Here is a 16558-nt window from a genome sequence, read left to right on the forward strand (position 1 = left end):
TACGCTTTATTACAGCAATTGCCAAGTATCGCCAACCAGCTACTTGGCGTATAGCAGGTTCATATGTCCGCGAGTGTACCTGCACCACGCCAGGAAAGCCGTAAATACAAGTATAAGAAACATACAGTATATTAAAATGAAAATAGATGTAGAGATGGCAGTGCACCCAAAACTACCGGAAAAAGGTGGAGGCAGTAAAACGACAAACTATTCCATCCCTAAATTTTTATTAATGGCATACTTTTGTGTACTCTGTGATTTATTAATAGCTATACTATTCTCATGACATTTTTGGGGTGCTCTTATAGTACACCATAGTGGCATACGTACTGGAGGGAAAAAAAAAAAAAAACGTAGGGATGGAATTATTTGCTCAGTCCAAGTTGAACAACTTTTCGAGCTAAAGAGCCGAATGTTTGACACTTTCCAGTGACCTTCAGTACTAACCGATTGTTTTCAAAATTATAACACTTCACCTTTTTCTCACTGCATACCTTTCTACCTAGTTCTGTGACACTCAGATGAAGACTGGAAAACGTTTACCTATTCCCGACTTGTTACCTTTGACATTTTTCCGATAATGTCTGCATGTTTCTGACCTAGAGCAAAATGGAACCCCTCAGTGAAAAAAAGAAAAAGGTGATCTGTTTACCCATTTTAGAGCCAGAAGGGTTTAAGGAAGAAGAAGAAAAGAAGAAAATGGAGAAATCGGGATTTTAGTCCGTTGTTATTCAGCGAGTTACTGTTACGTTTTAGCTACTTTGGGAGATGTTTAGATATAGACAGGCATGAGGGTTAAGGCTTAATACTTAAAAAAAAAATAAAGACTTTCGTGTTTGGGAGTTACGAAATGGTATATTGATTAAGACTTATGAGCTCGTCCACCCTCTCTCCATATAGTCTACAGACAGTCAGTCTGACGACAAAGTGGGGCAGGCCAAGGATTGAATGCATATATAATTACACACACACACACACACACACACACAACAGAAATACTAATCGATCACGTACTTGCATTATACCGGAATACCCGTATATATGAAACAGAGGAACAGTTGGCTATACTGGGACAACCTGTGAAATGCTTAACTAACTATTAATTATTTTTTCCTCTCAGGGGTGGGTGAGTGCGGCCATCAAAGATGTCCTTTGCATTGTTTGGACATATGACTTTTGTATCGTTACTTCCTTCCCCCTCATGTGGGCTGCAGGCTGGTTGCCATAGGCGTGTCGTGAACATCAATATACAGAGGGATTTGCCTACACTTTTATGTTATCACTTTTACGAATACGGACATAAGCTGAAACAAACTTTAACACATGAAAGGAAAAATTATTGTGAACTCTCAGGCCTGATTCTTTATTCGTCATGTATGTACCGGGTGTCTCTCTCAGTGGGTGCCTGCGTGTGCTTTTATATGTAAATTGGTTTGGTAGTAGAGCAGCCAGAATTTGCCACTTGCTTGATTTGAGCTACAAGGTAGCTGAAAATATCGACACGGGTTTCTTCGTAGTCTCGGCATAAATATCGTGTGAAAATGAATATGACATAACATCAAGTACTTGCTGAACAAAGTTATGTTTCGATTTATCCGTAATTAAGGAAAGTGATAAGCAATTTCTCAGACATCAGAAAGACAGACGGTCTTCCTTATTATATTTTTCTAATTTATGGTTAAGTCGAAGCATAACATTGTTCAACAAGAAGCTGATATTATATCAAAGCCATTTTCAAGAATTTGTTTCTGTTTTAAACGCGATTGTGCTGATACTACAAAAATTATCATTCGTGATACATCAACACTCTTGTGGCCCAAAACTCGCAAGTGGTGAATTTTGTAGTGTGTAAAATTATTATACTGCTGCAGTGAACATAAAAGCAAGGTTGACAATCAAATCCAGAGATGTATTCATATATCCAGTCTTAAAATTGTGATACGTCGGCTTTTTACTTTGTTTCAGCTAAATCATGATTGTGTGTACATAAGCCCACGCAGACTGTTAGGCAAAGAGAGTAGGCTACTTCTCTTGCTTCAGTGGTTTATGTTGCTTGTTCATCCGGCGCAGGATCCTAGTCTCATATTCTCGTCGGTTAAGGAAGCTCTCTAATACCTCTTTATTAGCAATTTATTTTTGGATATGGCTGCTAAATATTCTTCTGTACAATACCTATGCAGAGTATGGCGATATTGTAAGGATTTATGAGTATTTAATACAGAAGAGTACAGTATGATAAAACAAGCAAAATAAATCGTTTAGGAAAAGGCGTTAGGGAGCTTCGCCAACCGACGAGACTACGGGCACTAGACAGATTCTCAGCTAGTATGGTACCACAATTACTCAGTTTACGCGATACCCTTATGCCTGAACCAATTTTTCCTCACATGTATCATGGATTTATATGAATAATCGACCCCTTCCTCCTCATCGGTCCATCATCTTCACCTAACGTAATAACTCAGACGCGTTTTTTTTTTCCTGGAGTAATAACAGTATACTGGAGACAGTTACACCTTGTTACGGAACAGAGAAAGATAATGTACACTTTAAGTGAGAATACTAAAAATCACTACTGTCCCGTAAAGTTCCAGGTTCAAAACAAATGAGTTAGGTAAAATTACAAGTTAAAGTTTAATGCTCAAACTAACAACAAAATATTCAGGACTCATAAGGATAATGTAATGGCAAAAAACAGGTTAAATATATGGTTAACTGCAATAGCCTCTATTAACACGAAATTAGCATGAGTAAATTTATCTAAGTCAGCCCTGATAAAATGAAAATACCAGATAATATTCAGTGAATGCAAGATATATTATTGCAGATACAAAATATTATTAATAAGGGCTGACACCCAAAACACATGAATCACAAAACCTTACCAGGCCTAAGAATTAACACCTTATGCTATACAGTACAAGGAAAAAATGCAACAACACTTATACTCAAATTACACAGCTGCTAGATGGTTGGAGACTCCCTGAGCACTCACAAAAATAACAACTGTACAGGGGAGGACAGAGATGTGAGCAAAATGAGTAGTAGATCTAAGTGGCAATAATGCAGAGACTGAGCTCATTATATAGGGGCCGGCAGAGCTTGATACAATTTGTAAGAGGGACGCGCAAATGAAGCCAGAGGGGACAAAGAGTTGACACTCCTGTTCAGAACAACAGAAAGAACGACTTACTCCACTATAAGGGAGGAGGGGGGAGTGAGGTAGAACACGCTCGTGATCAAACATGCAGCATACTGTACACAAAGGATGATGAAATCATAGGCTATGTAACACCTCCCCACAAAGAAAAAGAAATTTACAAAGGAAATTTCTTATTACTCTAAAACAATCTGTCTAAAGTCTAGATAAGCAATCTGCAATAATATTTTCTTTCCCCTTGACATGTTGTATGTCTAATGAATACTCCTGAAGAAGTAGACTCCATCTTGTCAATCTCTGATTTTTATCTTTAAACTTACTAAGGAATTTCAGTGGGTTATGATCGGTATAAATGACTATGGGGTCAAAACCAGAACACAAATAAAGTGAAAAATGCTGTAAACCTAAAATCAAGGCCAAAAGCTCTTTCTCAATAGTTGAGTAGTTCTTTTGAGGTGGAATGAACTTCTTACTGTAATAAGATACAGGATGTTCAATACCCTGATTATCCTCTTGCAGCAAAACAGCCCCAGTTCCTGTATCACTTGCATCAACAGCCATCTTAAAAGGCTTAGCAAAATTTGGAGTAGCGAGCACTGGCTGACTTAATAGGATAGCTTTAAGTTTGCTGAAAGAGGATTCACAGTTATCGGTCCAGACAAATTTAACTCCCTTCTTCAGTAGGTCTGTGAGTGGTGATACAAGAAATGAAAAGTTAAGAACAAATCTCCTGTAATAACCTACCATTCCCAAAAATCTTTGTAGCTCTTTCCTACTTTTAGGTCTGGGAAGATCACTTATAACCTGAACCTTAGCTCCTGGTTGTGCAACATGTCCATCACCAATTACGTACCCAAAGTACTGAACTTTAGCTTGACCAAACTCACACTTTGATAAATTAGCTACAAGATTAGCCTGAACCAAACGCTCAAGAAATTTACTGACATGGCATAGGTGATCTTTCCAGTTGTCACTGAAGATTAATACATCAATATAAACAACACACCCTGCCAAACCCTCTGTTACAACATTCATGAGCTTCTGAAATGTGGCTGGTGCATTCTTCATACCATATGGCATTACAGAACATGCAAAAGTCTTTCCTAGTGTTACAAAACATGAGATCTCCCTAGCACGTTCAGTCATAGGTACTTGCCAGTATCCCTTTAACAAATCAAACTTACTTATGTACCTAGCCTTTCCGATCTTGTCTATGCAATCTTCCACACGAGGGAGAGGGTAAGTGTCTGTTTTGGTTATCTGATTAACACGTCTGTAGTCAATGCAAAGCCGCTGTGACCCACCTGGCTTAGGAACTAGAGTGACTGGATAACTCCACTCGCTCTGACAGGGCTCAATCATCTTGTGGTCCAACAGGTAGCCAAGCTCCTTCTCGATGAGAGGAACTTTCTCTGGGTTCACACGGTAAGGAGGCAATTTAATTGGCTTTGCGTCTCCAACATCGACATCATGCATCAACACAGTGGTTCTTCCTGGAGTGGCACGGAACACTTGCGGGTACTCCTGCAGTAATGCCGAAAACTCCTGCCTTTCCTCGGGAGGTAGATGAGAAAGCTTAGTCTGGAGATCATTCATGATATCAGGATTCTTCCCCAAACTATCACTCAGGCTCATGCTGCATGGGAAAACTTCACTTGCAGACTCAGGTGGAACAGCTACAGTGCAGACTGGGTTATTTTCGTCCCGCCTGTGATATAACTTTAGCATGTTGATGTGACAAAGTTGCTTGTTCTTTCTACGATCTGGTGTGGCGATGACATAGTTGACATCACTGAGTTTCTTCTCCACGAAATAAGGACCACTAAACTTGGCTTGAAGAGGTTGCCAATGCACTGGTAGCAGAATCAAAACCTGATCTCCTGGCTGAAAGTGGCGTAACCTGGACTTCTTATCATACCAAGTCTTCATCTTCTCCTGAGCAGCTCCTAAATTCTCTCTCGCCAGTTGTAAAGCAGTGGACAGCCGTTCTTTGAACTTCATCACATACTCCAGCAGGTTGACATCATCTTCCTCCGACAGCCAGCATTCCTTGAGTAGCTTAAGGGGTCCTCTTACTTCATGGCCAAACAGTAGTTCAAAAGGTGAGAAGCCCAGTGATTCATTTGGAGATTCTCTTGTGGCAAATATAACGACTGGAAGACCTTTATCTCAGTCTTTCTGATGTTCCAAACAGTATTTCTTGAGCATCGATTTGAATGTTTGATGATATCTCTCCAACGCTCCTTGGGTCTGGGGATGGTAAGCTGAAGACATGATCTGGGTAATGCCCAACTCATTCAGAGACTGCTTGAAAACATTTGACATGAAATTACTTCCCCGGTCTGACTGTACCTCCTTGGGCAGACCAAACTTTGTGAAAAACCCTAGCATTTCCTTAACCACGTTCTTTGCTGAGATATTTCTAAATGGAATGGCTTCAAGATAACGAGTAGCCATATCAATCAGGGTCAACACATAAGAAAATCCTGAAGAAGTCTTAGGAAGAGGGCCCACAATATCCACCAACACACGGGTGAATGGCGCCTCAAAAGGAGGAATGGGAACTAGAGGTGCAACCTTTTCGGTCTGATTACACTTCCCCACAACTTGACAGGTGTGACAAGACTTACAATACCAGGAAACATCCCTGAAGATACCTGGCCAGTAGAAGTGTTTCAAAATGCGTGCCACAGTCTTCCTCACTCCAAGGTGTCCTGCCAAACTGGAATCATGAGCCACTCTAATGATATCCTGCCTACAAACACGAGGGATGACAACTTGATGAACAACCTCCCATTCACAGTCAGCTGATGCTGTTGGGGGTCTCCACTTCCTCATAAGTACTCCTGACTTTTTATAATAACAAGTAGAAGCACCAACTGACTCTTCCTCACTGCAAGCAGAGTTAGCTAGACCTTTCAACTCAGGGTCAGCAACCTGCAACTCAACCAACTCTTGACGAGACAAATTATCAACACTACGGGGTACTGCCTCATCTGGTGAGTGGTCCAAATTAGCAAGAAAAGTGTCAGCTAGGATAACATCATCATCATCATCATTATCCTCTAAATCACCAGTAACTTTAGACTTAGCCCTAGTGACAGCACATGCAGGGAACACATCAGGGACATCACAATCCTGGGTCGCAGCCACTGGCTCACTAGACAAATGAGGAGCTGGACACACTTGACTTCCACCAATATCATTTCCAAGTAAGAAAGTTACACCTGACATTGGGAGTGTCTCAACCAACCCAACCATAACGGAACCATTAACAAAACCAGATTCTAAATTCACTCTGCACAGAGGGACAGAGAAGTAATTATTCCCGACACCTTGTAAGATTACAGTTGCATCAGCGGAATTAACATTAGAGCCTAGAACACTGGTCAGCATAAGGGATTGGCAAGCACCTGTATCACGATATATTTTAACTGATTTCCTGTCATTACTGTCCAGAGGACTGACAAAACCATCAGACAGGAAATTAGCACATGAACTCTTGAGAGTGTCACCCACGTTACTGCTCAAAAGAGGAGCTTCATCATGAGAATTTAATTTACCCCTCAAAGCAGGTTCAGTTAACTCAGTTAAAGAATTCTGGGAACTCTCAAGGGTGGACACTAGACCAATTGACTGAATATTTAAAGACTCCTTTTTCTTCACATCACGCTGTCTCCTGAAACATTTCTCCGTAGTATGACCAAGCTTACTACAATAACTACATTTACTTTTCTGAAACCTAGAGGTGAAGCTGGTACTTACTTCCTGAGAAACATCATCTATATTCTCATTCCTGTTACCTGTACTCTGAGTAGAGGCAACGTACTTACTCTCAGCTTTCCTTTTTTCTTTAGAATATCTCTTGTGAGTGAGAACATATTCATCAGCTAAAACTGCAGCATCAGACAAATTATCTATTCTTTTCTCATCAAGATATAGGCTTACATCTTTACTAATACACCTTTTGAAGTCCTCCAGCAAAATCATCTGCTTAAATTTGTCAAAATCAGAATCCACATTCTTAGAATTTAACCACTGCTCTAACAGATCTTCTTTGATTTTTGCATACTCAACATGGGATTGCTTATCTTGCTTAAAAGTTGTCCTAAATTTTACTCTATAGGCTTCAGGAACAAGCTCATAGGCCTTAAGAATCAAGCTCTTAACTACATCATAATTATCAGATTGATCCTGAGGCAAAGATGCATAAGTTACTTGAGCTTTACCGGTGAGAACAGTTTGAAGGAGTACTGGCCAATACTCTTTGGGCCAATTAAAACCTGTAGCTACCCTCTCAAACAACTGAAAATACTTTGTTAAATCAGATTCATTAAAAGGAGGGACAAGTTTAAAATTTTTAGCCACATCAAAATCATCAGAGCTAGATGATCCAGTTCCACCTTGTTTCATGCGATACTCATGGTCTGCCTGAATCCTAGGAAGTTCAACTTGTGCCTGAAACTCAGCCTCCTTAGCACGAGCCTGAAACTCAGCCTCCTTAGCATTTGCCTGAAATTCAGCCTCCTTAGCACGAGCCTCCTGCAGGGCTAGCTGTAACTTAGCTAATTCAATCTGCGTTTGCTCATTTGGAGGAGTTACATTAAACAAGCTTTCATTAATCATGTCAACAATTTGATCTTTAGAATGATGAGAGCGAACAGCAATTCCCAATTGTTGAGCAACAAGCTTAAGTTCATTCTTTGTTCTGTTTTCTCCATCACACACTGTTTGCACATTTGACAAAAAATCTTTGGCTTCATCAAGCATAGTAATAGTAGACATCATGAATAAGTCACAGTCACAAAATATCAAGCAATATCCTTATGATAATATCCTGAATATCCTGGCGAGGTCGCCAAATTTATGTTACGGAACAGAGAAAGATAATGTACACTTTAAGTGAGAATACTAAAAATCACTACTGTCCCGTAAAGTTCCAGGTTCAAAACAAAAGAGTTAGGTAAAATTACAAGTTAAAGTTTACTGCTCAAACTAACAACAAAACATTCAGGACTCATAAGGATAATGTAATGGCAAAAAACAGGTTAAATATATGGTTAACTGCAATAGCCTCTATTAACACGAAATTAGCATGAGTAAATTTATCTAAGTCAGCCCTGATAAAATGAAAATACCAGATAATACTCAGTGAATGCAAGATATATTATTACAGATACAAAATATTATTAATAAGGGCTGATACCCAAAACACATGAATCACAAAACCTTACCAGGCCTAAGAATTAACACCTTATGCTATACAGTACAAGGAAAAAATGCAACAACACTTATACTCAAATTACACAGCTGCTAGATGGTTGGAGACTTCCTGAGCACTCACAAAAATAACAACTGTACAGGGGAGGACAGAGATGTGAGCAAAATGAGTAGTAGATCTAAGTGGCAATAATGCAGAGACTGAGCTCATTATATAGGGGCCGACAGAGCTTGATACAACTTGTAAGAAGGACGCGCAAATGAAGCCAGAGGGGACAAAGAGTTGACACTCCTGCTCAGAACAACAGAAAGAACAACTTACTCCACTAGAAGGGAGGAGGGGGGAGTGAGGTAGAACACGCTCGTGATTAAACATGCAGCATACTGTACGTTAGAATTACACAAAGGATGATGAAATCATAAGCTATGTAACAACCAACACCAGGTGATGCAGGGCACTTTGACAGCCACAAGCCAAAAGGCGATATACTAAGTGGCATAACATCTCCTTAGCTATTTATATTGTATAACACACCTTAGTGTTATTTTGCATGTTCTTTGTATCGTTTTAATGTTGAAATAGTTTGTATCAGCAACACACATGAAGATGATGAGATGTAGTAAGCAGAATAATTTGCTAAGGAGGTGTTATATCTACAATACCTCTAAGAAGACGGCGCTAAGTTCGCAGAAGTTATACAGGGTTAATTCAGTTGAATAATGTTTTAGACATTGAAGCAGCACACAGACAGATGTTTTACCCAGCCTTCGGCTAATAAAGGAAAGACGAGGAAATTTTATGTTCTTACACTTCTTTGTGACAGTCGTGAGCCACGGAAAAAATTAACAATATGCAATGAAATATGTGCTGATGAGACTCGGAACCCAAAAGACGGTAGAAAAGTGGTGGTTGAATGTAGCCCTTTTTCATGACGACCTTGATATTTACTTTTATTCCCAAACTTATATCTTTTGAACTCTATATATTCTGGCTGACAGCCGTCTTGCCAGTCTTTCTGTGTTGTATGCCAGTTCTCTGTCTACTAACATTCCAAATTTCTTTAACAATTTGTCTTTAAAGTGGAATGCATTCTTTCCACCTCTCCTCTCCATGAATTCTCTGCTCTGGAAGAGTTCCGCGTTTATCCCCATTGGCTCTTCTCTGCATTCACTGATCCACCTGTGGAACAAGCCTTTTTCTTTCTCATGCAAGGAAGAAGAAAACAAAGACCAGGAGCCCGCAAATTGTTCCCCCCAAGAAATAACAAAAATAATATAACAGAGAGCCAAATTCAAGATCCTTTCATTTCTAGATGTCTGTCTTTATACATTTAGAGCAGCCAGCTTGCACAACACTCTACCCTTATCCCTGACTTCCTTGGCAAAAGCTCTAACATACTTTATCTTTTTCTGACTAAATCTTCTGGTTACACTGTTCGCCCCCCCCCCTCAGTAATGCTCCTCTGACCACAATTTTATCTCCATAACTTGTTCTATTGCTTCAGTAAGTCTTCTAGACCCTCTTAAGAAGCGATGTCTATGCCACTGTGGTGATTGAGATTGGGAGATCATCAGGCACAACTTCGCTGAATTTCCTTGGAAGGATTACTACTTTCTTGCCCGAGTGCCATCTGCGTGAGCCCTGTATAATGCAGAGGCTATTTGCTATCGTATGGTCGCCACAACAGAGATGTTGCCCTGATCTGCTCTAACATCCCCCTCAATTACCTGCACATAATTTTTCTTCCTGGAATCATTTGTTGTACCACAGTTTGTCGCAATAAATGCAACTTCATTCACTTTAGGTGTAATGAACTTTCCAGTGTAAATACATCCCTTTCGTTCTGGCACCGCATCATAAACCTCTCCAGCAATTTTACTTCATCCCCTGGTTCTTCTGCCTGCCACTCAGTTGGATCTGTTACCGTTTCCTCCTTCGATAAAATTGAACTTTGTCTCTACTACGGACGAATCTGGTGCTGTTTCCTCTATCTTGACGTCCCTTCCCCTCACCCCAGAGTTCCTCATGCCTGACAGCAAAATTCTTTAACAAATGTACTTTCTGCCCTCAGTGGTCGCGACATTAACTAGGAACATGGTCTTGATGGAATCTCTCCCATTATTCTCAAGAACTATCCTTCTTTGCTGATATCCTGCCTAGGCAAACTCTTTCGTCCTTGTCCCTCAGCTGACACCTTTCCTTTTTTTCCGAAAGTGAGCTGTCTTTCACCCTGTCTCGAAGAAGGTTGACCTTTGCCAACATACCATCATGGTTTCAGAGTACGTCAGATACAGCACTTCCTTGCGGCTGTTTGTCTTATGCCTCAGAATGCAAAGCACTACATATCTTCTTGTCTGTTATTTGTGCTTGATGTGAGTATGGGGAAAAGTGACACTTATAAGGGTACTGACTTATATATCTGCTGCTGTCTCTTAACTGCGACCTATCTTATCTGTTCACTTATCTGTACCTTTTCATTTATTGATCTGTCTGTTCATTCCTCTGTCTGTATCTATTTAAGCCTGTATAACTTTGTCAGTCATTATAACTATTTTTATATCAGTATTTTTATAATGTAAGTATCCTGTGTCTACTGTACGTATTACTTACGTCAATGTTTACTGCTACACAGATATCTCAGATGCTGTCGCAGGTGGGGGCACCCACCATCTACTCACAAGATGCAGTGTTATCTTTACGTGACTAAAATAACAACTCAAATGGTTTCTTATAGCCCAGCAAACCATTTACGACAGCGGGTTAACCATATATCTAAATGAACGCCTGGTAGCGTTGTGGGTTAAGGCATTCCTACCGGATGTGGTTTATAAGGGCTTCCGTCTAAGGAGTGGGTGGAGGGATTTATTGTTCACAAAGTGACACTCACGGCATTCGATCAGTCATCCTCCCATGGTATGTCTGGACTAAATAACCTAACCTCTGACTCATACTCTTCTTATGGGACACTAAATGCTCTGAATAGCAGATAGAGTGGTTAATAATTATGTTTTCAGTGATTAGTGCATGACTGTCAATAGTCTCTCTCTCTCTCTCTCTCTCTCTCTCTCTCTCTCTCTCCCTATCTACCTATTTTTCCATTTTTCACCCCATCTGTTCATGTCTCTCCATGTCTGTACATCCATTACTGTTTCAGTTCGTACGTGTATTTGTGTTTTCATGTAGTTTTACACCCATCTGTCCATCATCCATCTGTCCATCATCCATCTGTCTATCCTTATATCTACCTGTGTTTCCGTGCATACTGACGCAGGATTGGCAGGAATGACAGTACGAGCAACAGATCACTACCACCCCAGAGAAACCAACATCCATCTAATGTAGGCTACTGTATGGAGAAGAACGTCATCCATCCACCCATCCATCTAGTATTATTTCTCTGTCTGTCGCCTGTCTGTTTCTTTGTTATTCTATAAAATACTGAAATCCAACCAACCATCCACCTCTCTATCCAATTATCAGAATTTATCTACGTCTGTCCATGTCTGTATCAGTATATGAGTATGTATGTGACTGTCCATGTGTCTATCAGGGTGGCCAGTAGCAACTGTACGAGCGACAGACTACGACGATCCCAAGGAAGGAAGTAACGCCCGTCTTGTATACTCCCTTGAGAAGAACGTCATCCACGAGGCTACAGGAAAACCACTCTTCACCATCGACAGTCACTCAGGTGTCTAATTCATGAACTTTATGGAACTTGACCCTAATGTGCGATAAGAAATAGATGGTTTGCCACGACCAGACTGTTTTGTACAACTTGGACAAACTTTTATTGGTGAATGAATTAAGGAAGGCTGTATCTAGTCCTCAACTTCGAAAAGAGTGTTCTAAGCTGAATAAAATCGTCTGAACATTGCAAGAACAAAGTAAAACAGGCGTCAGAGGAGAGGATGGTTTAGGTTATGCATTAGATTGACTATTTTTAATTGACTCTTCATCCAAAAAGTTAACAAACTTGTTTATGCTTAAGTTGTAAATGCTGTTGATTTTACTGTTGTGTTCACACATACAGCTATTAAGTACTTCATAAATGTAAAAAATACTTCCCCAGGCCGCATCACCACTGCAGTTTGCTGTCTGGACCGGGAGAAGGCGGAGAAGTATACCTTGAAGGTGGTAGCCACTGATGGAGGGGGACTTAAAGGTTGGTAGATAAGAAAGGGAGAAGGAAGGGGTAGATAATCAGATAGACAGATTAAGTACTGTATTTGTTGCAGCACTGAGAGCTGGGCAGGTTAATATCCACATCTATAATACACTTATAGTCACACCTACACTTATAGCCATAACGTTCTTCTTACAGGCGAGCAGAACAGTGTTCCTGTCAGTTGCCCACACAGTATCATGAGGGTTAAGAATATGAACAGACTCTTATCTGCTAATTGCCGTCTTTGTACCTGCCTAATAAAACAGGGTGGATGACACTATCCCGATCTCTGCCCTTTCCAGGCATGTTTTTAAAGTATTATAAGAACTTCTCTCCCTCTCTTATGCTGCATACCCTAGATGAGTACTTTCCCATGAAATGGTTAACGAACAATTATATATACTGGTCATGTTTGCTACGTATGAAATAGAAAATATTTCTTTTATTTTGAGTGAAGGATATGAACATAGCCTACCCCATCCTGCATACGGCCACACCTTACCTACTTAATCACATTTTCCTACTTAACCACCTACTAATGCAAGAACGTAATATATAATTATCACCTAAGTCTTAAGTCACATGTGCCTAGCTACTTTCTTACTTTCTAAACTACCTACTTGCCGCACAAGATGGCGATGGCAGTTGTGTAAATCAGAGATACACATTTGTCCCTATCAATGCAGAGGTACATCCAACTACAACACGATGGTGCGGCGAGAGTAAGCTGGCGAAAATGCCTCTACCTCCCTACCTCCCTACCACACTGGGATGGTAATGGTAGTAGCGTAAGTCAGAGATGTAAACTTGTTCCCATCAGCTTAGTCATACCTATACCTACTTACATACATACTATGAATCCAAGAACACAGTGCATATTTATAGGTACACCTACCTTCTACCCAAACTACCTACTTTGATCACAGTGACAGGAACATTGGTAGTGTCTGTTGAAGAAGGGAACTTGTCCCTATCTTCTTAGTCACAGCTACCTACAGTCCTTACGATGGTGAAGGGAGGACGAAGTACAGGATGAGTAAATAAGCTCCTGTCTACTTACCTGTCTACCTACACACATGGACGGGAACAGGGGTAGTGCTATAGTTCTTTTACTTTTATCTGACCCAGATTTTCGTCCATTTGTAAATGATTTCATGCAGTTCATTGATAGGAAAAGACAGACGACTTATTCTGTTATTATTCTATTGTTGCAACTCAGAATCCAAGATGGAGAATCGGAGGTTTTAGACCAAGTTGGAGTAAAGAGTATAGTTAAAAAGGTTCACACATTCCTAAATATTAAACCTGCCATATCTAAGGTTTTCTTAGTCCTGTTTAACCACATGCATATTTATTCGTAGCAATCTTATTTACCAGTGTCTTGCTACTCATCTGCCTACTTATCAGATTTCTTACCTACCACATAGGGACTGGGACGGTGGTAGTGTAAATTGAAAAGCGAACTTATCTTTACCAACTAACAGCAACGCCTCCCAATTCACAGTTGTGTAGGTGGGCGGAAAAATAAACACAGCCTTTACTTTCAGCTTCACCTACCTACCTTCCAGTCCACCTACCTCCCCAGCTATTTACTTACCTACCTGCCAACCTACAAATGTACTTACCAACCTACCTACTCACCACGCAGGAACAGGGACGGTGGTGGTGAGGGTGGGGGACATCAACGACGTGTCCCCAAGATTCACACAAGAGGCGTACCAGATTACAGTGAGTGAGAGTGACGATACCTCAAGGCTCATGGCCCTACTCACACTGCACGACCCGGACACCTCTAATGATATTGCTTTTAAGGTTAGTGTTGGATATTACTTCTGGTGCTGTACATCATTACTGTCATCATCTGGCCCAATTCCGTCTATGCAACTCCCACACCTCTTAGTCCGTACCATAAAAACTACACGCCAGCACTGACGAACATGAGTCGGACGTTCCAATTTTTCGTACCATAAATAAATCTGCAGTTCGTGTCAGGTATTCTTCAGCTGGATATGGCGTAAAATAGTACTGGAATATGACAGGAGGATAAATGCTACCAGAAACCCTCTTGTCGTGTAAAAAACTTAAGCGTTCATTAATACGATAGGTGTTTTATATTATTCTGTAAACACTGAATAATGCAGGAATAAAATTTTCCTTAGCAGGCTAAATTATATGAGAAGTACAGAGCTGTTCGGAAAATTTTACCAGACTAAATGTTTCTGATTCTGTAGAAGAATACGAGTGTGCAATATTTCCATGGTGATGAGATGGTGACGCGGCGCATAATGATTGGAATTATGATAATAAATTGTGCATCCTCTCTAATTTCTGACTACCTGTGTACTTTCTCAATAGATTTTTGAAACGGGAGCAGTCTGCAAGTTTGTGTGTCTGCTGTGTCAGTGCTGTAGTTATCACATTTGTGGGCGTGCCAGCAAGCTTCTGCCTCTAACCCCACAATAGCCTCGTGTGACAATTTTGTCTTTGAAGTGTCACGAAATAAATGACAATATTTTGTTAATGGAATGCTTCTCGAAGTACATCACTTGCGATTCAAGTGTATAGATGATTCCTGCAGCAGCTGCAGTGGTTGCTAACATAAAGAGTCCTAGTATTTTGATGGGTACAGTCATACGTTTCCCCAATATCTCACGCTAAATACGTATATAAAGTACAGGAGTATATGTATAGTTTTATATTACATGGCAGGAATTACAGATATTAGAGTTGGGTCAGTGTTGGTAAAAGGTTTGTATTTTTCACAGCTTTAGTATTCCTATATACCGTAAGTTACAGTACTGGGTAAAATACACACACACACACACACACATACATACAAACATACAAACATACATACCTATATATATATATATATATATATATATATATATATATATATATTCTCACCTTAAATGTCAGGACCAACTGCCTAGCCCCGGGCTTCTAGCTCATCATGGGACAACGTAGGATTGGATATATATATATATATATATATATATATATATATATATATATATATGGAGCCTCTGTGGTACACTGGTAGAGTGTACGTTTTGTACACGGGTGGACCAGGGTTCGCGCCCCGGCAGGGTAATAAACTTTGGGAGTGTTCACCCGGCCACGTACTGCATTGGCGGACACAAGGGGTGCTGTGGTTGAACCAGTGTCGCTTACTGTAAAGTATGCTTGCACCCGGTCGGCTTGCGCGGGCCGATTACACTTGGTTCACAGACTACACACACATCCAAAGCCACTCCAACACTACAGTTACACTTACAAGCACTTCTCACCCTACATACAATCTCTACCAGAGAGCCTAAGCCACCTGGTAGAGATACATTGGCTGTATCAACCCAACTTCGGTCGGGATAAGCCGGTCCTGCAGTGAATACTCAAACGGCTGATGATATATATATATATATATATATATATATATATGTGTGTGTATGTTCAGTAGCAGCAAGTAAATGCAATCACTTAAGTTCATTATTGAAATACATAGCTCATTTCTGCATCGAAATAATTTAATAAGTTGATTTAGTTGAGATAATGTTAGGTTAAATTACCATAGGTAACAGTGAATTGGTTGGTTAGGGTGCTGGCTGAAATATTACTTTTTGCAGCCAAGCACTCAGATTAGAGCATAAGTGTGCCGGCTTTAATTTAGAAAAATGTTAGTAAAACAATGCAGATTATTTTATGAGCTTCACGCATCAGTGCAACCTCACTGTGCATTCAGTTATTTCATTTCTCTCGAAGACCATTATTTTACTCCTCTCTACATTCATTTTAGATTCCGTTTCATACACACTCCCCAAAACTCATTCACGAAGCCTTGCAGGTCCCCTTCGTTTTCACTGAACAATACAGTATCATCTGCATACAACAGAACAGAAAGTTTCCAAAAGCTGCCCTCTCCCATTAGGGCCGCTCCAACGCCCACTGCCCTTCCTTATATCTCTTTTATAAACCCATCTATATACAAACTGAGAAACCATGGAGACCTGAC

At 40.3% G+C, this 16558-nt stretch overlaps 1 protein-coding gene across 1 annotated transcript in view; it reads left to right on the top strand.

Moving 5' to 3' along the window:
* Positions 1–16558, top strand: part of LOC145391144 (putative neural-cadherin 2) — a 252951-nt gene that overhangs the window by 46265 nt on the left and 190128 nt on the right. Inside the window, exons 6-8 of the mRNA XM_080265824.1 lie at positions 11932–12072; positions 12454–12546; positions 14198–14361. Of these exons, the coding sequence (XP_080121950.1) occupies positions 11932–12072; positions 12454–12546; positions 14198–14361 (398 nt within the window). The remainder of the gene's footprint in view (positions 1–11931; positions 12073–12453; positions 12547–14197; positions 14362–16558) is intronic.

This window comes from Coenobita brevimanus, chromosome 17 (assembly GCF_032717465.1).
Source record: "Coenobita brevimanus isolate Jiangsu-jjx chromosome 17, ASM3271746v2, whole genome shotgun sequence".
NCBI classification, from domain to species: Eukaryota; Metazoa; Arthropoda; class Malacostraca; order Decapoda; family Coenobitidae; genus Coenobita; species Coenobita brevimanus.